The 20,198-nt window shown below is 42.6% G+C and overlaps 1 protein-coding gene across 11 annotated transcripts in view; it reads left to right on the top strand.

Annotated features, from left to right (window-relative positions):
* The window catches only part of nav2a (neuron navigator 2a), a 224,772-nt gene that overhangs the window by 123,673 nt on the left and 80,901 nt on the right, over positions 1-20,198 (top strand). For 10 of the 11 annotated variants that reach the window (XM_030413783.1, XM_030413781.1, XM_030413779.1 and 7 more), the window contains one exon: positions 19,672-19,789. In XM_030413783.1, the coding sequence (XP_030269643.1) occupies positions 19,672-19,789 (118 nt within the window). Of the gene's footprint in view, positions 1-5,719; positions 6,072-19,671; positions 19,790-20,198 lie in introns of those variants that run through there. The other variant, XM_030413784.1, reaches the window with a different exon arrangement.

Genomic DNA, 20,198 nt, shown 5'->3' with positions numbered 1-20,198 from the left:
TGGCTCTGTGCATTCATGAAACACGAAGAACTGTAGTCATGATTGTTTGTTTTATCAATGTTTTTTTTTTATGGTTGTTTGGAAAGGGTTTTTTTACTGACTACATGTTTGATATTTAATGTTAAATATTTTACAAATCGTTACATACAACGATTGGTGCAAATTTTGTTGACCTTAAGCTTGTTTCTAGAAAACCTGTACTGATGTCGATTGATTGGACTTGATGTTTCAGAGTATGGAGAGATCTTCCTTTGACTGGATGGCAGGAAACCCTAAAATTGCAAAACAAAGGGAATGACCCTGGGGCCAGAATCATTTCAGAAAAGTTCCCTAGTTTTATATTAAAAATTAATACAGTTTTGGCAAAAAGACTGTGATAAGCTCAGGTGTTTTTGAGGATATATGTGATCATATGGCAGTGGGCTCCAATGGTAATGACCTCATCTCTGCCTAATGCGTCTCGATCAGATTCCACTTCCTGTGCGGGTTGTCCCGTCGCCTTCCTATGTGAGGTCATGGCTGAGGACATAACCATATTAATTAAGGCCGGGCATCTGCTTCTCCTGAGTCAACGTCCTTCCATTGATCTCCCCCCAAGGTGCCCTCCTCTCTTCGGTTTCTCTCTTTCTCTGCTTTCCTCGCGTTAGCTATCACAGGGAGCCCGTTGGTGCAGACAAACGGGTCATTGTGAGTGGCGCCCCCTGGGGAATCGGCGCTGAAGAGGCGGTTAGACTAACACAATCAGCTCCATTTCTGTGAGGAAACAGAAGGCAGTGTGGAAAACGGAGGAGAGGCCAGGAGGTAGAGGTCAGCGGGACTGAAGTCACCGTCCCCAGAGGTTTGTGCCCAGGGTCAACACGACTGAGAGTCAGGTTGGATAACTTCATGACCTCTGTGGTGCCGGCAGAGAGCCCATGATGTCTGCTTGTTGGGTTTTGATACAACGAAACAGAGTTTTGAGAATTAGAAACTGTAAATCACAGAAGCTCTCGTTCAGTGTAAAAAATCAAGATAGATGGTGTACGGTGACCACAATTCAACCATAATCAAGGAAAACAGGCAACGACCTTACAATCTGCAACAAAAAATAGCTGTTGTTGTCGTCCCATCTAACCAAATTATTCAGAAGAGAAAACAAGGGTGAGTGTTGAAACGATTACCTTAACTGTCCTCCTATACTGGTGATTATTTTTAACTACCATACCTACTACGGCTGTGCATGCACTCAGCATTTCAGTGCAATAATGAACAGAGTACATTTTAAGATGCGTTTATCACAGACAGTGGATATACAGCAGATTGCCATATAATACCATGATTTGATACTATATATTTAGTGGTTCACGCTGTGTTTGCAGCTGCTGAGGTCAGGTTGATTCTCAGCCTTGGGTTTGACGTGAATGTTCGGAGTAAACAGGCATGAAATATGTGCTGGTGTCTGCTTGTGAAAAGATGACAGAGCGGATTTCACCTCGCTCCATCCAGCCAAGACGTTCCAACTTGTCAAGTATGGCAGCTCGGTCAGTAGCCTAAAGCTTCAAAATACGAGGCTTTACCTACCCTGCCAGTCAAGTTAGCCAGAAAATGTAATACGCAACGAATGGCAAGACTTTCACAATCAAGCTTGCAGACACACAATTGACATATAATAACATGTGATTCTTAAACTGTAATTAACGTTGAAAGGATAATAGTTAGGGTTAAAAATATTACGTTCAGTCTCATAACTCACGTCACACAAAGTATGTAAATTAAGGTGTTTCATTTATACATGATAAATTAATTACATAACACAACTCAAAAACAAACCACTCTTAAGTCTTTGTCCCAACCAGGACGTGAATCTTGGTCTCCGGAGTGAAAGTCCAGTGTACGACCCATCCGACTTTTCTCGCTCTTTATACTAATGCATCAAAGGAGCACTTCAAGAAGTGAAGCTAGAGGGGTACCTACAGCATCAAACTTAAGCGCAGGAGCCCTGACTAGGCTGCTGTTTTTGATGCGCTGGGAGGAAAAACAAGCTGACTGAACTGCACTTCCACGCATCTTCAAGGTTTTTCTCAATCTGTTTTAGGCCATTGTCCACTCAGACGCAGATATTTTCTCCACAAAAGGTATTTTAGGCCACGTAAACAGATTTTTAAATACTTTCTAAAGTGCAGATTCTTCTAAACTCAGGTTTCTGTGTCTGTGTGTGTCATCACCTCAAACTGCCTTTGCCCATTGTTGTTTTGTGTAATGAGCGTGCGCCTGAAACAACAACAACAGCCGGCTACCAGTTTATTTACATTTGGTTAGCTCTGTTAGTATTGCTACATCTAATTACAAGTCAGTATACTGTGGTTAAAGATCCTTTCCATTCTCTGCTACTGAAGATTGTATCTGTCCAGATGTTATATTCACCTCAGTCTGTAATGTAACTGCATTTGTTTCCTGGTTAGTTAATAACATCTTTGTGACAATTTGTCATCTTTACCGTTTGACTAAGTGACATGCTCAATATAAGCATTGGGCATATGATGACTTTTGACATGATATAATTCCGTGCCACATTATAAAAAGGTAATGTATGTGCCGTGAAAGAGGAGAAGTCAATTAAAAGACGAATAAAGTAGTCAGTCCACCATTAACTCCACAGTAGACCCCCATCAAATTGCTTTTGTGCATGTCCCTTTACCCCTAGCGAGTCCATATGTCCCTCACCCCCACCCCTCTCCCAGACGGAACAGCCAGGCAGCAGGTCCGTCCCAAACCCCCACCATCGCCCCAATCTTTCTCCCCAGTCACGAAAAGCTCTGAGGTGGGGGTCCCCCAAAACAAAGGGCCCTTCCTTGCAGGGTTATCCCCCCATTGTGCATGACACAGTGAGGTTTATCTGGGACTGTGAAAGGAACCATACTCAGCCCTTTCACCGTGGCTGCACTTAATGAGCTTGTTGAAGGCCTGTACTAAAACTGTTAAATACACGCACTAAATGCTGACATATTCTGGTCTTGTAGAGCCAGGTTGTCATTAAATCAATACTGGTTAGGAGCAATGGGGGACTGATGTTTCTGTGATGTGCTGGGCTGAGTGGATGGGTTTCCTTTTGTGCCGTGTTACCTTGATGAAATACTGTGTAGTATAGAAAAGGTACTGTTGTGTACAGTGTGAGTTGGTGATTCAAAAGTAGAGTTTGATTTCCAAAGCTATAATAGTAACCTGCACAATCCACTTTCTTCCTCTGTGTTTATTGCTTAATTTTGTAATTTTTTTTTTTTTTTTTTGCAATGCCAGCACTGTGGCATTGTGAGTTAGTCCGGACAATAACATTTAATTTTATTCATCTTATTTCCCAAAGGATGGATCTTACTGACTTTGATGATCCCTTGACTTTTCATGTCACGCTGAGTTCACACTACAGGATTGTAGCCCTGGCTACTCGTCGGCGTTTTTTTTCATCACCCAGCCTAAAGCCCAGAGTCAGAGGCAAATCTGCGATAAAGTGTGTGAACTGTTCAACACAATCTAAGAGCTTACCGATGCCTCATAGACGCCTGAAGAATATCTAGCAGGCAGAGTAACTCATCTGCGGTAGCTTTCTGAACCCAGTCTCTATCAGAATACATTGGCATACACACAAGCTTCTCAGTCTTTGTGACCTTGTCCTGCTTCTTGAACCACGGTACAATATGAGCAGGCAGCTATACATTTTCATTGCAAAAACATAATTTTATCTCCCTGATATTATTTTCTTTGTCTTCAAATGAGCTGAAAAACAACTTGAACAACATGAACAACTTGTTTCTTGTAACTTCTCGCATGTGTTTTTGTGACAAAATGCGGTTAGGAGACCAGACAGACTCGTCAAGGGTTTCTCGCGACGCTCACCCTCCGACGCTGATCAGACATGTAGTGTGCAAACCACAATGACTTCAAGATTTCCAATTACAAGACAGAAAGTTGTGTTGTGTGAAGCGTACATCAATCTGGAGACTTCAGTGTCATGTAGTGTAACTAATTCACAAGACCATCAGCGGGTCAAATTTTTAACCCATCCAGTGGAATATCACAATATCTAATTGGTGAATTGGCACAAAGTTTTGTACAGAAATCCATGGTTCAGTTAGCACCATGACAGGGTAAATATCTGTGGTGGAGGGAACTGTTGACAGCTATTGGATGGATTGCCATGATATCTGTTACACACATTCAGGATGATCATCGTCAAGTGAAATTCTTAATTCGTCCAATACTTTGGTTTTTGACCAAATACCTGACATTCCCCATCAGACTCAGCTGTACTTGTCTCCAGCAAATGTTGACACACTGAACATTATACCTTCCCAACATCAGCATGTTTAGTCTTTGTGAGCATGTAACGCAAGCATTTAGCACAAAGTCTCACCATACCGAGCCTCACAGAGCTACTCATGAAGGTTTTATTGTGATGTCCTCCTTGTTGGACATTGTGTTGAATAAATGTAAGGGTTTTTAGTGACACATTTTTCATTATTTCTTTGTTTATGCTGGCTATTGCTGCTCACTTATTGTACATGCAGACAGTTACTGTTGAAATACGCCGCAAGTCAAAGCTTCAAACCAGCGCTGATCTTCATTTGAAAAAAGAAAAATTACACACACAGAGCTCACACACTTGCCCTGAGCTCATCTGCTTTGACATGCGTTCTTGTCAGGTGAAATTCAGCGACGGTTGACACTTTCACTTGCAGTTTGCGGTGCATATCAGCTGTGTTTTATATTTTACTCAAGTAGTAAACATAAGATGCATGATTACCCAGCACACAATCTGTGTAAAAGCTGTGTTTTAGTATTTCGCATTAGAGAAGCAAAACAAATAACACAGGTCATTACTTTATATTGTCTACATGACTCCAGGATTATTGTTTTTTCACGAAGCTTAAAGCATTTTTGTCCAGCCTGCTGGAAGTGATCAGGCATCCCCCTACTGTGGGAACTTTCTGTAAATCTTGGGCCTTTCCCAAAATTCAAATTCGGCTTGTAATTTGTGGTCGGTGGTGGGGTGTGTGTGTGTGCACAGGGGGTTGGAACACGCTCAAATGGACGGCATCCTGTGCTGTGGACTCTCTTACACACACACTCACACATACATAAATGCTTAGGTTATGAACCCGCCGTACACATGCACATAAATACACACACGCAGCTGCGACAATGTGATGTGGGTGACGGCTGATCAGAGAGTCGACCGCTCCGTCTCTGGTCAGGGGAAAAATAAAACTTGGCTTTTTTGAACGGACGGCAGAGGAGCTGGTTAAAGAAATAATAAATAGAAAGGAGACGGTTAGTGTTGAGTTCTGCGTGGTTTTGCCTCTGGGTTCCGCACTTCCCACTATATGGTCTGTCTACTGTTATCAAGGCTGCACTGATTATCCTTTTTGTCCTTTCTCCTTACTTTTTTTTGGTCGGGGGGATCGGGGGAGGGGTAGTAGAAGGTTAAGAGGTCTGTCCTTTTCTCTTTCTTTTCTCCTCCCCGTATGACCGATGGTCCATTGAAGAGCAAAAGCACAATGTGTTGCCGTGGGCAGGAGAGGAGGGGAAGGGGGATCCACTCCTCCCCCTCCTCCTCCTCGTCCTCTTAGCGCGTTTGGTTTGGCTGCCTCTCAGAGCGGCAGCAGAGGCCGGGGAGCTCCTCTTGCCTTTTCGCCTCCTGCGTTTATTTTTCCCTCCTCCGTGTGGGTGGAGTGAAGCTGGAGGCACTGATCTCTCACCTCCTCAGGCATACAGAGACCTGCTGGGGCTTGAGCAAGCGGCAGCTCTCTACAACAGTATATCCTCTGGATCTACATGGTGCACTCATTCAGGACATTTATCTCAAACCTGCAACTTCCTCCTTGGATTCATTTTTCTCTGTGGATTTCCTGTATGTTGCTCCAGCTGTGTTGGGTCCAGTTTAGGGTCCTGGTTCTGATCGCTTATATTTGGGCCTGGTTGGCCAACCAACAGCCCTCCTCAATGTGAGGCAGGTGTCTCTCAGGAAGGACGCTGCAAGAGGCAAGATGAGTTTGATGCTATGCCGCTGGGAACAGAAGAATTTCACCATGAAACTGGTAGGCTTAACACTTCCAGGTCATCACACAGGTCAAACAGCTGGCGGCAATTTAAAATGTCTTGCGTTGCAGTTATTTACAGTGTATATTAACTATAAAAATCAAAGGCCTATAGGCTTTTATCTGTTATTGCTGTCCTTTCATCAATACAGTGTTGACATCTTATCCAGCCTTTCTGTCCTGACGCTGCAGCTTCAGGACATGTCTCACTTAGATTTTTTTTTCCCCCTCTGTGTGTTTATGTATCAGTGAAAATGCTTGTCTCATCAGCTCAAAGCGGTACAGTAGCCGCGGTGTTGGATTGCGGGCACGCAGTGGATTAGTGGCGGCCTTTTTTTAATATCAGAGGAAAATGCTGAAGGCGTGGATCCCGGTTTTCCCCTCACCTGATACCAGCTTCACTTTGATGTCTGCATGGAAAGTTTAAATAGGCTTAGTGAGTACTTTAACCAGAGTTTCGCATCACATTCATGTGTGTGTGTGTGTGTGTGTGTGTGTGTGTGTGTGTGTGTGTGTGTGTGTGTGTGTGTGTGTGCTCCATTTAAGCACGTACAAGAAAAAGGACAGTCTTTGGTTCTGCTTTACAGCCCGCTGTTTGGTGTGATAAAAGTACAATGCCACAGAGATGGTAAATATTCAACAGGATCTGGGACACTGTGATAAATTTCAGAGGGGGTCAGGTGCAGATAGGTCATGTGGCGCAAGCAAATGAGAAAAAAAAGATCTTTGTAATAGCTGATGTAGGTGATAGAAGTAGGAAGCAGCAGATTTAGTAAACTAATTTGTCTAATGAGCACCCAATTGAGTTTACACACAACACAGACGGACGGAACACTCTTTCTCTCTTCCTTTTCCCCCTGTCTTTCTCGGTGTCTCTCTTTCTTTCCTCCATGGTCCTTATCTGGATCTGCTATGCGCCCGCAGAGGAAAGGGAGATGGAAGCACAGGAGGTTATTACCAGAGTCTAGAGATGAGCCGATAAGAAGGCTAGTTTAATTACACACCGCTAACCTCCACAGCGTGACTGACAGGAGGCCGGCGGGCCGCAGGGTCAGCGTGAGAGAGAAAGAGAGAGAGAGAGCGAGGGTGAGAATGACAAAAGGGATCACTGGAATGCACACTTGAACATGTGCACACACTTCCAGAAATTAAAATGACCTCCACTTTTATTATGAAGTGTAGTCGATGTCCATAATCCTCTCTGTTCTCATACAGCTCTATTGATTCTTTGATTGTCATGGTTCTTAGGTCAATATATGACTTGAGCACAATAAATCAAGATGCCTGATTTATGGGTTTCATCCTGGTCAGAGACATGTCATAAAATAAATGAATAAATAAATAAATGGCTTTCACGACTTAGGTAGCCACACCACACATGTAACTGCTCATTTGTTTTCAGTCTTTTGATGACAGTGACAGAGCAAAGTCTTCGTTGTCTGACAAAGAAAGTTTAAGTCTTCATCCTGCATTGACTAGACAGACCTCATTTTTTAAATTTCGTGTCTGGTGAGTTGTATTCAATTTTCTGTCGACAACATTTTTCAGTTGTTTTTGTGCGATTTTTGGTGTTGTTCCAAGAAAATCGTAATTGATGTAGTTCCAGGACCATCATTTCAATTGTCAGTATCAGGTCAGTCAGGCATCAAGCTGTTGAGGCTGAATGTGTTAGGAACTCACCAAGGCGATTTGTCTCTCATTTGAAACATGTTGTTTTACTGTTCATTTAACACAAATTTGACTTATTATTTCCTCTTCAATTTCAGGTTTTTGTGGCTGTTTGGTTAAGTTTAGAGAACAAGAATTCTGGTTAGGTTTGGGGAAAACATGACTTGGGTCCAAATAGACTCTTTCCCAACATTAAACGTGTTATAAATGATAACTTCTCCCCTTCGAGTATTTTCTGGTCTTTTTCTAAAATTCCAAAAAAGCTGTGACATTACAAAAATGTGATCATTCAGTTGCAATTGCAGTCCCGGAGCAACATTAATTAGGATGTTCCAGGAACAACACAAACACTGTGATATCAGATTGTGCATTCACTTATTGCCACATGCAACCGAGGTCTTGAGCTCGAGTCGATCCAAGGATGTTAAAGGTACGAAACATGACCACTTTGGCTTTATTGCACCTGCAGCTTTGGCGTAATAGATGGGATGACATTTGACAAGGCCAGGTTGCAGCAGAATCCCAGATTTGCCTTTGATTTCCAGGCAACAGGGTACACAGTCATTTCTGTGTGTATATGTCATTTTCAAACCTTGTTGAAAAAACTCCTAAAGCAATTATATGGTGGAGCTCAAAACTAGGTAAGATGCTGTGATATGGGTAAAGCCGACTATGTCTTAAGGGTTACAGTGCGTAGCGTGCAGACAGTCATTGCTCCTGTACTACACGTGGATAGTGAGGACTTGATCTTTAAGGTGCGTGAGGCAGCTGTCCAATCATTTTATCTGTAGGGAAATCGTGTCCTTGCATATGTCTTGTACACTCATACAGTAGGACTATGAAGCTAAGCCCTCTTTAATGACACTTCTGGGTTGCTGTGCCCTCATGTGCATCAAGCTGCATGTCTCAGGGTTTATTCTGATCATGTGTTGCATGGGCGACACTGCTGTGCCGCTTCAACTGTGCTGCAGTCAAAGCACCAATTAAGGGGATTTAGAAGTCACGTATACATGATTCAACATTATCATATTCTGGATTAACTTCTGTATATTTGGGTGTTGTCAGGTCGTCAGGGTAACTGAGAATATTAAGTTTTTGCAATTTGCTTTTCTTTCCGCCAGCAGTTTATGTATCGCATGTAAAGATGACCACACATGCACACCCAGTCTCTTGGCTTTTCCGATGGTTGACTCTGTTTCCCTTACTCTAAAACTGCAGAGCTCAGGCCAAGCCGTTTTGTCTAGCATGTGCTTGGTATGGCCTCCATGTCTCACAAAGCCACATGTCTTTCATGTGCCAAACAGAGAGCAAGCAGAGACATGAAGGCTCATTTAGAGTGGCCTGTTTCAGCTTTCTGCGGGCGAAAGCCACTTGAGAGGCCTGTGTGAGTACAACAGAGAACCGGGGGGGGGGCGGGAGGAGCTTCCAGGGGCCCCATCGACCAAAAACCATCCCTGGTGCATCCCTCTGGGGTCCACATGCAGTGGCGATGGAGAGGAAAGTAATAGGGAGATGTCAAATGTTTGCTGGTTCTATAGTGGTTACTGTGTGAAGAACGTGGAGCTTGTGTGTAAACGAATGAATGTCTCACACTGTCACTCTTTCTGTCAGCGCTGTCTTTCTCCGTCTCACTTTACATTTCTTCTCTCAGTCTTGTTGTCTGTCCCTTGTTATATGACGAAGACACCTTGTGTAGCCCTTTTCCTCTACAGGAACATACACTCAGTAGGGGTAGACATTGTCAAAGGTTCTGCATGTGTGTCCGCTAAGCTCAACCTGTATATACAGTTCCTGGATCTAAATTTCAGGGGTTGTTGATAGTGCTGTTACAGTGGTGTAGCTGCTAGATTTAACAATGTTTTCTAAGAACAAGAACAACTTTTAGAAAAACAATGGCAAGAAATGGGGACGAAATGCACAGACAAACAGTTCAGCCAAAAACTAAAAAAGACTGGGAGATCTCGTATTCTTAAAATCCCATCTTAAGGGCTCTCGTTTACCACTTTGTAATTATTGTGCCTTTGTTCGCTGAACAAATCTGTTTTTTTAGACATGATGAGAGGGGCTGGATAACGTGCATGCGACTCAGTCAGATAAGCCACCAGGATGCCTCTGTTCAGTGTTGGTCTGAGAAGTGGACGTGTCAGTGTTAGAGCACAGGGCTGCAGCCACTGTGTCCAGTTTAAAGCATCACAGCAGCACAGCAGCTGGCGGAGCAGACTGCAGTTTTCTGTTGTCATATCATACAGACCAGGGACAACGATTTCTCAGAGGCCATCTGTCCGTGCCTCCTAGAGAGATGATGATTCCCTTCACCCAGTGTTGACTTATTTAAGCAGAGGGGGGTCATGCATCCACAGTGTCTTGGGTGGACTCTTCATGTTAGGTTTGACAGAGAAAGTAACACATATCTGGATAAGTGGAAGTCCATCACTTGCACCTATTCACCACTCCTTTCCCTCCCTGCATCCTTCCGTTAGAATACTGTGTGTGTGTGTGTGTGTGTGTGTGTGTCAGTCAGTACATCCATCATTCTCCCACCAGCCATCTGCTAGCCGGCACACACTGGGCCAGAGGGGATGTGCTGCCACATGTCACCCTCAGCCTGCAGAAGCATGGAGAGCTGCTGAGTCCTCATCGATGAGGCTCAGCACGCTCCGTCAGCGGACAAGAATATGTGTTGGTCACTGCATATAACCTCTGTGAGTTGTTAGAGTGATAGAGAACTAATACACTGGTAGTGAAAATGCGGTGAGGATGGCTCAGAAAACTGGAAGATTAATACGATTTTTAATTTTAAAGTAATTCTGTAGAGATAGAGAAGTAGAGATGGAGAAGTTGACCACAAGATATCACCACATAGTAGGAAGAATCGGTCAGCTTGTTTATATCGCAGTGCTTGTCAGCGGTAGCCCGTCAGTCTTGTGTTGTTTCCTTTCAAATGTTAAAAAAAAACTATGATGTGTCTAAGCCCCAATCTGACAAGTTCCTGCTTAAATTTTGGCCTCTCTGTTAAGCTCAAGTGCTTCTGTAGTACAATCCTCGAGCAAAAATGAACTCTCTGACTCTTGTTGATACGACTAGTCGTATGGCATATCCTTTTTTTCAGCGCCACACTGAACTCTCCTCAGCTTACACGCGTCTTGTGTTTTGCCCGTCAGACTCATGCCTTTCTTCATCAACGAAATGTGTGTCCTGCTCATAGTTCACTCGCAGAATCCCAGCATACCACGCAGCGTCTCTCCTGCAGGGTTGCTGACAGCACTGTCAGCCAAAGAGACGATCACAGTGGACGGCCGCGGAGGAGACTGTACCACCGCCTGGTACCAAAGTAGTTTAGCCGACTCCACTGACGGTAATCTCTGGAGCAGAGAGCAGCCAACAGACTAACCCTGCCTCATGCTGTCTGCCATCATGCCGCCCTCTGTTTCTATCACTCTCCCGTCCATCACATTGAGTTTTGTGGTTCTTTTAAGTTTACAGCCCGCCATGCAAAAATGTGTGTTTCCATGAACAATGACAGCAGTTTCTCGGTTGTTCTGGGCTGCTTTTAGGTGTGAATTCACGTCAGTGTATGAATATGAGGAAGGGCAGCGCTGATGTAAGCACATCACTTTGCTGATTAACGTAAAATAACCAGGTGACATGAAACTAATAGCTGAATTCATACGGTCTTACAACCCTGCAAGGGACCATAGACCTCCCATGTGAACTTACGTTTTATCTTTGTCAGTGTGTGTGTGTGGGCGCCTGCTGTAACGTACAGCGCCAGGTGTGTCAGAGGAAGGAGACACAGAAACGTCTGTCAGTCGGCACCAGGAGCTCCATCACACTGAGGAGAGACATCCATCACACCTACACTGTCTGTTTTGGTCGCAGGGGAGCTGCATAGAACACTTTGAAAGACTGTGCTTTCTCTTTAATTTCCTGGATGGACATCATTGTGTTGAGCCAGTGTAGCACAACACACAGCGTGGTTCAGGGTAGTATACCATTGTAGGTGAGCAGTGCTGCCTGGAAGAAGGACAATGTTGCTTGCCAGAACTGTTTGCCATCTCAACTTTCCATCTCTGGGTTTTGTGTTGCTGGCCCGGCCGTCTCTCTATCAGCAGCAGAAGAGGGAACTGAGTCAGGGTGTCTGACTCAGACAGAGTGAATGACACTCTGACAGAGAGGTTAAAACAGTGTCAGGGTATCTGAAGCCTCATTGTGAAGCAGTGTGAAGGGGGTAGAGTGATAGAGGTAAGTGAGAGGTACATACAGTATATAGAGGAGTGAGGCATGTCGTGTTCAGACACACAGAGCTGTTACAGAGAGGTGAGGGGGGCAGTTTTTAACAGCGTGGCTATATTTACCCGCTCCTTCTCAGCTTTATGACAGAGCGCACTCGTCTTCAGGTCTCCTGGAAGTTTATGGAACTCTTGTTGTTTGCTTAGCCCACTGCAGTTGTATTTACTTATGTGACTGGCCAGCATGGCGGAGTATGGTGTCCTCAGAGTGCCGGTCAGGAGCTACAGCCGCTTCTCCTGCACAAACTACAAATTGGTAAGAAACCGGAGGTTAAGGGAAGGGTTAAGGTTTTTTTGAGTTCATGGGTTACTAGGGTGTCGTACGTTAATCTTCGCCCAGGCATGCTGATGAAGAAGAATTTTACATCGCATTTTTTAGACCTGACAGCATCCATGAAGTGAGTTCTAACAGTAACAGAGAGGAATCCAGCGAAATTAAAGCGAGAGACATTGTGACGGAGGTGCAGGGAGTTATGAGAGAAAGAGACTGAAGAGGAAGGGTCAGCTTGAAATAGAAACGTCAGGGGCAGAGCCAGATCTTCAAGAGCCGCCAGGAATTATTTTAGAAGCCCCCTGACAGCGGCAGGAACAAATGAACGAATGAATGAGAGCTTTCTGCTGGGATTTGTCTCTACCTCGTAAACCTCTGGATGTCCTAAACATGGTCAGTGGAAGAGGCCTTCATCTTAACTGGCTGTGTGCTTGACGTTCAAAGGTAGGTTTCCTTTGAAAAGGTAGAAGAAAGCACTGTTATCAGGGCATGTCTTTTGTAGACTCAGCACTCGGTTCAGTGCCATTACCTGAATTATAATGGGCGCTGTTTGGTTTCTGGCTCACTATGAAAGCTTCTCGTGAGAGATAGCACTTTATGGCAGCTTTGGTCCTGCTGTGTTCTCTTTATAGTTCTTGCTCATATCTGTAGATTAGTTCATAATGGCGTGTTAAGTGCAGCGCTTTTTAGGTTGCTTACTGGACCCTGAAAGTAATAAGGCTAATAGTCCTGAAGTTATCAACATAATTGTTTTTTGGAAAGCCGCGCGGCATCAACATATGTGAGAAATGTGATGTGAGGTGTTGTGTGTGTTTTTTGTAATCACGCTTGAACCTCAAAGGAGAGGCGAAATGTTCCTTAACAGGTTGAGAAAATTCACAAGCCCAGAGGATGAATTCAAAATGTATCACGTCATCGCCGAGCTAAAAATATAAGGCTTTATTGCTGCTGTCACGTGACAAATGAATGGCTCCGGTTTTGTGATTTTCATGAGTTTACAAAATGAAGAGTTTAAAGGTAATGTATGCAGGAACAATGTATAGACTCATGCAAATGTAATCCCTCTCAAGACTTAGAGTGAAAGTAAATTAACATGGACCCAAAAACTTTGAGCAATTTATCACCCAGCAGCGATGATGCAGGTGGTTCGACCACATCACCACAAAAACACAGGTGCTTAGCTCCTCCTACTGGATGATAAGCCTCTGTCATGATATTTTGTGACATTTTCGAGACTTAGGCCTCTGCACCTGCAGCTGAGCCATCTGACCGAATCAAAAGACTCACTTTTCACTCTTCCCTCTTTGGAAAGTCCCCTTCAATTCAAGGGCAATCACCCAGTGTGATGCCCTGGCTGCCCTTACCGTCTCCCCACCCAGGCTGACCCAGAGCTGCGGGGATGGCCTGTGTGCGTCATGCCCATCTGTAGGCATCGCACACAAGCCTCGTGACTCAGCAGACCGGGGCAGCGGGGATGCTGGATGTGAGGCAGATTTGTGTGTTTGTATGAGAAAAAAAAGTCACAGCTGTTCAACTGAGTGACTCATCGCTGCTTGTCACAGGCTTTGAAGAAGTGACTCTGTGTCATTTTTGGAGGCTTAAATAGGACTTTATTATGTGAACATGTTCATTAGTCCAGACTATCATACAATGCGTACTTGTGTATTAACAAGTCAAGGTGGTTGTTTATGGGTCTTTGTCTTAAATCGTAGTTCAGATGAAATGTCACATTGTCAGTTTAGTTGACATAGCTTGTTGCGGTAAAGTGGACGGGGTACTGTTGTAACTTGTAGCTGTTATATTTTTGGATCTTTTGGATTCCTATTAGTTTCCAAAAAATGTTTTCTAGTCTTCCCGAGGTCCACACAAGTTAAAAAATATAAATATTAATGAATAAACACGGTTTTAAAAATCACCGCATAAATTAAACCAGACAGGGCAAATTTACCAAACATAAAGGTCGAGAACTCAGTGACCTTACTTCATGAATGAAAAACTAAATAATAAAGAAATATAAATCAAAGACAAGAATAATCTGTCAAAAAATGACAAAAAATATAATGCGTCATGGATGTGAACAGACTTGAAGCAGCGTGATCTCAGTCAAAATCAATACAAAGTTTGTAACTGTCCAAACATGTAGAGACTGCACTGTCAAAACCAGAACGGATGCAACATGGAGCCATATGTTGTTCACAACTGTGACAATTTCCCGAAGCACAAGGTCAATATAGGCCATGTATGACATTTTCCATAAGGTCCAGACAGCGTGAATGAGTCAGTGTCATGTTGCGTTCTCCGGTGGTGGGAATGTCCCTGACACTGGTACCAATTTACAGCTCCTAAAAAAGACCCTCAATCCCATGAGAAGAGGGTCGGGATTAGTGGGAGTTTCTGGGAATAGAGGGATTTTCCCTCTTTGAAAAGGATTTGTCTGTTGATACTGGTTGGTATGGATCATTTAGTCGCTCACTGTTGACATGGGGATGTGAGTGCGTACTATAGTTTAGGATTGATATTGTGTTTCCTGGTGTACTATATGGATATTATCTGTCATTTTCCAGGAGCGAGGTCTGGTCATGCTTCATATTTCTTAACTTGTTTAGCACTTTTAAGGGACATTTGGGACTGATACCCACCCCAGAATGCATTGAGTCAAAAGCCCTGTGAGATGTTGATTACATGATAAACTGTTAGACGAACAGTAAGTTAATTAAGAAGGTTTAGCATTCGGATGGCTGGAAGAAACCCAAATGAACAAGTGTACTTTACACAGAAATTACCAGGATATTTTTACATTATTGTGAATGTGTATTTTTTTTTTATTGGTACTAACTGAAATACCACATTTCAAGGAATCTTATCATGTGTTCAAGCCACTGCAGCAATGCTTATCGTTGCTTTTACACTGTCAACCAATATAGCCTAAATTTAGCAATTTTTCCAAATTTAGATTAAGAAAAATCTGACTACAGAATAAGTCAAGATAATTTATTCATTGCTAACCTTTGACACTTTTAATACCTAATGCTTCGTTAGGTAGAACAAACGTTCAACAGCCAACCCTACACAGAAATGGCCTGAAATGAAACTTTCATCCTTCTTACTTAGCACACACACTGCACTCCTGTGAGGTAATAAGGCCAACCACTTAGCCTGTATGTTGCCCTCTTATCCATTCAATGTATTCAATTTATGATGTAATGACAAAATAAATTCCTCAGTCATTTACAACCCTGGTGAGTTTGATTAAAATTCTATTCAGTATGCAGAGTGATCTCCTTTGATGAAGACACTGGGCTGTCTGATAGATATTGAGTCAGTATGGAGTCAAAGCTTCTTTTCACTAACCAGACAGCTTATTAAAATGTCTCTAAAATCAGATGCCTGCTTCTCATCAGCCCCCAACACGCCTTCTGTCCTTCTGTATTTTCAAGCAATATTCAGATCATAGACGCTGCAATAAAGGAGTGGTAAGACACACATGATCCAGATTAATGCATTCACGATGTCTTTTTTAGGTTTCATTATTAACATGGTCTTTGATTCACAGGCATCTGACTGATGTTGAAACATTTGGTCTGTGTCTAGTTAGGCTATGTATCACCGGGGATGGCTCCATTATTAATGGTTACAAGTAAATCATTCCTTGTGTTAACAGTTTGCATCTGCATGCGAGGCTTTATGTTGCCCTCTTCAAGTGAAAAAAACAAGTTAAAAACTAGTTGAAATATGTGTTTCTGACAGTTAAATTTTTTTAATAAAAGATGTTTTGGCCACTAGAGTCAGGAAAAACTTTGCAACAAACATGCAACAGCCTGATAGTGTGTAAGTGTGCAAGTGTGTTAGCTAACAATTAGCTAGCTATTTACACATTTAGTTAGCAACAGACATTCACATGGAGCAGGGCTGCTGTTCAACTTGTAAGTTTAGTATGTGCTCTATTTTAAGTCTTAGTCTCCACCACCTGCAGAGAAAATAGTCCATCTCGCTTCTTAGCTGCTAGGTAGTCAACCACTTATTTATATAGGTTAGCAAGTCGCTAATGTTGCAGTCTGTCTGCTGCTTGGTGCTGGGTTGAGAGTTATAATTCAATGGATATTTTTTCAAACTTTAACCAACCCATCCTGGTAGTTTGTAGCTGGTCAGTAAAAATGTGATGTTTTAGTCTCCACAACCTGCAGAAAAAGTAGTCTATGCTATCTTGTTGCCTAGCTGCTACGTAGTCAGATGCTAAATAACTACTAACGACTAATTAGCTACACTCTAAAGTTACTTGCTAACAGGCCACAATTTTGCTTGGTGCAGGGCAGAAAGTATACGGTGGGTTCGTGAGAGTTTTTTTTGCTGAAAAAAGCTACTTGCTGCTACTTGAAATAAGGTTTTTGAGAGAGGTGAGATGTGACTATACAGTACATTTATTTAGCAAAACCCAAAAAAGGAGCCAAAAGAAGCAAAAAGAGTTGCAAAGTATGTGATTCTGTGGAATTATGTGTCAGGCATTTCATAGTAGATATGCCAATGACATTTTCTCTTAATGAATTATATATTATTTTTGGACATTGAAGTCATTTTTTAAAATTTTTATCACAGTTCTAACGCCTGCACGTTTACTCTTCAAAACTGCATCCCTTAATACCTGAGATATCACATTCAAAGTTTGGATCTGAGAAGAAGACATCAGAGACAGAGAATGTATTTTGAAAAGTTTTCAGCACTAAGAAAGCAACCTGTTGTAACCTGCCTTCTTCCCCCTTTTCTTTCGCCTTCAGGCTGTTTGACCCCCCTGAGGTTTCCACCTCTGTGACTGACAGCTACCCATTTCACCTCAATTTTAATTACACTCCAACCCCTCAATTTACCTACCCGAAACTACTTCAAAGAAAGCTTAGACATGCACAAAAGCTCCTGAACACTGCACTTCCTTTTTCTCCATGACCAGCTGAGAGTGTGATTTGAAAGGATAGAGCCTAATCCTGCTGCTTTGAAGGCTGTTTTAGCTCAGTGTGTCACTCAGGAGTAAGATTATTACTGTGCATTTGTGTTTGGGTATGCAGCCTCTATGATTTACGCGTCATTCAGAGGCTCTTCATGTTTAATGTGTGGTCGTGCACTCTCATAAACCTTTACCATCTGAGCTTGTGCGCGAACATGACTGTATGTATGTGCGTGCGTGTGTCTGCGTGTCTTTGAAGTGCTCACACCTGTTGTAAGGCATCACGAGAGCAGTGATTCATCCGATGAGCGGCGTAGCAGAAAGCCTGCAGGTCTGTTTACAGTGCGAGTACAAAGAGCCAGGGGTCACAACCGTGTCACACACCTCACCGTGCATACTGGCGTCGCATGTTTGACCTTAACAATGCTGTGCAACCATTCGGTACTAATACATCCACTTGAATTTCACTGTAGTAAGAGAAAAGCTGACCTTATTGGGAAAAGTTTACATGCACATGATAAACCAGGAGAAATTATGTTACCCAGGAAATCAGGCAATACATGCTATCTGCTGGCTGAAGATCTTTTTGTAATTGGTCAGTAGTCAGATTTACTTATTATTACTTATTTTAAAAGTAATGTAAGAAAGTGGAGAGTTCTTTCCCTTACAGTGAAAATATAACAGAATTTTTAAAAAGTAGATTTTCTGCCTTTAGATTTCATTATTTCAAATCTAAGGTTGCATCACTATGATTTGTATTTCTTATTTTATATTCAGAATTTGTTTTATTCTGTGGGCACAGACCACATGCCAAAAAATATCATATTACAATTTTTTGCAGGCATGATCACAATCTACGATCTTTTCATGATTATGATCGTGGTGGTTTTACGACTATTTCACATCAAACTGAACAGTAAAACCAAACTAAGTTCTCTATTTAAATAACTATAGATATACAAGGTAGCAAAACATTATGTAATGTCATAATTATGCAATGCAACTGGATCACTTACCTCTTTCTAGTCTCCTTCTAAGCTTTGTCTGCATGGTTGTTCTCAGTGCACTCACAGTTAGATCCTCTCACTGTTCCTCTCACAAATACCTTTTATTTATTGATTTATCTATTTATTTAACTAAATGGCATTTTTTCAGTGGAATTGCTTGAAGTGTCTTTGAAAATCCAAATCCGATCCATATTAGCGATAACAATTCTTTTTAGGGACCAACTTCTCCATGTTGTCATCCTTGCCTCTACATTGCCAAATAAACATAAGGAATGGAAGAAATCCAAGACACCAGATACTGTTTGCTTTAACTGGTCTATAGGTGCGTCTCTATAGGGAAGGCGACTATTTAGGGTTTGGCTGAGAAAAACAACTTTTGATGCATGCTTGACCTGTGGCGCTGCAACTGACTGTACATACATACCACTAACGATCTCTCTGTAAAGGCAGATCATGGGGATATTTTAATCATTAGTATCATATAGTCCACCCCTAATTGTGTATGTGTATACTGTTTTTAGACCTATGTGTATGTGTAAAAAAAAGCTGGAAAATCTGGTAACAGGAAGTGATGCTGAAGAGATCAGAAAGCCAACAGTAACACGGTTACTGAAACATACTGATTGCCTTTCCTCTGTCATCTTTTTCACCACACTGGCATCACAGTTTTCGTGTTTGTGTGAAAACAAGAGTGAGACGTGGAGGGAGAGGTGTCTTTTTTTAGCCGAGCTGTCGCAGATCGCTGTTGGGGTTAAAACTGCTCTGAAGTTGCACTTGTTAAACAGACTTTCTGCTGTTTACCGACAAGCCTAGTGATGCTGCAAATCAAGATGATATCTAGAGTTACCAGATTCTCAAAAATAACTTCTTCTTTATTAGGAATAAAGTTGTGTGCACCCTCTCTTCAACCTTTGCTTGCCCTTTTTTATTTTGCCAGAAATAGAAACTCACTTCTCCTGATGAGAGAGAGAGGGAGCAAAAGAGAAAGAGTTTGGCGACTAATTATGAAGGAAGCTATTCAGATTATTCAGATGCTTGCTCTGCCCCCCTCCTCTCCTCCCCCCAGGCAGTGAAGGGTCTTTTCTGTCCCCAGAGAGTGATGTCAGCATGGCCCATTGAAAACAGCCGCCGTGCGCTCTGAGATGAATGCCCTGGCTGAGCACAATGGCCCCAATTTGAATACCACGCGGATATATGCCAGATCGGAGCCCCAACAAAAGAAAGAGGGCTACTCCGCTCCCATTCAACCATGTTGTTATTTTATTAGAGTCGTAAATTTGCTTCAACCATTTATACCTTTTGTAGTTTTCAAGTGTTTATGGAGTTTGAAACACGTGGATGACCTGACGGGGGTTTGCCCCTATTTTGGACCGGATTTTATTATTTTTGTTGGCTCGTAACTGAACGCCGCGTTTGTGTCTGACCGCAGATCTACACGGACTGGGCCAACCACTACCTTGCCAAGTCAGGACACAAGCGTCTCATCAAGGACCTACAAACAGACGTCACCGACGGAGTGCTGCTGGCTGAGATCATCCAGGTCGTAGGTAAGGAAAACACACGTTTGATTACAAAATCTGCGGAGGGAAGCCAGCTCTGATCATGTGTTTGCTGAAAAAATGTGAAACATGTCATTGGCTACTTTTAAAGACAGGACTGACCTTTACCAAACACACTGAGGCAACTTTTTACAAAAAAAGGCACATCATCATCAAAGTACAGTCTTTTCTTTAGCTTATTTAAATCTATTAGCTGTTGAAATGTCAATTTCTGTACGAGTGATCTAAACAGTTCATTTAATCGAATAGATTTCTTCCATAGTTTACTGATAGTCAGAAAGTCTTTCAGAAGTCACACGTCTTTTTTTTCAGGGTTGCTCTGAGGCTCATAAGTGAACATGAAGAAGGTGGATGCTTATTTGCTCCCAGAACCTTCTTATCTCATTCAGAAACAATG

This window comes from Sparus aurata, chromosome 4 (assembly GCF_900880675.1).
Source record: "Sparus aurata chromosome 4, fSpaAur1.1, whole genome shotgun sequence".
Taxonomy (NCBI): Eukaryota; Metazoa; Chordata; class Actinopteri; order Spariformes; family Sparidae; genus Sparus; species Sparus aurata.
The sequence above is the reverse complement of the archived record's forward strand: the minus strand, read 5'-3'. Positions and strand labels throughout refer to the sequence as shown.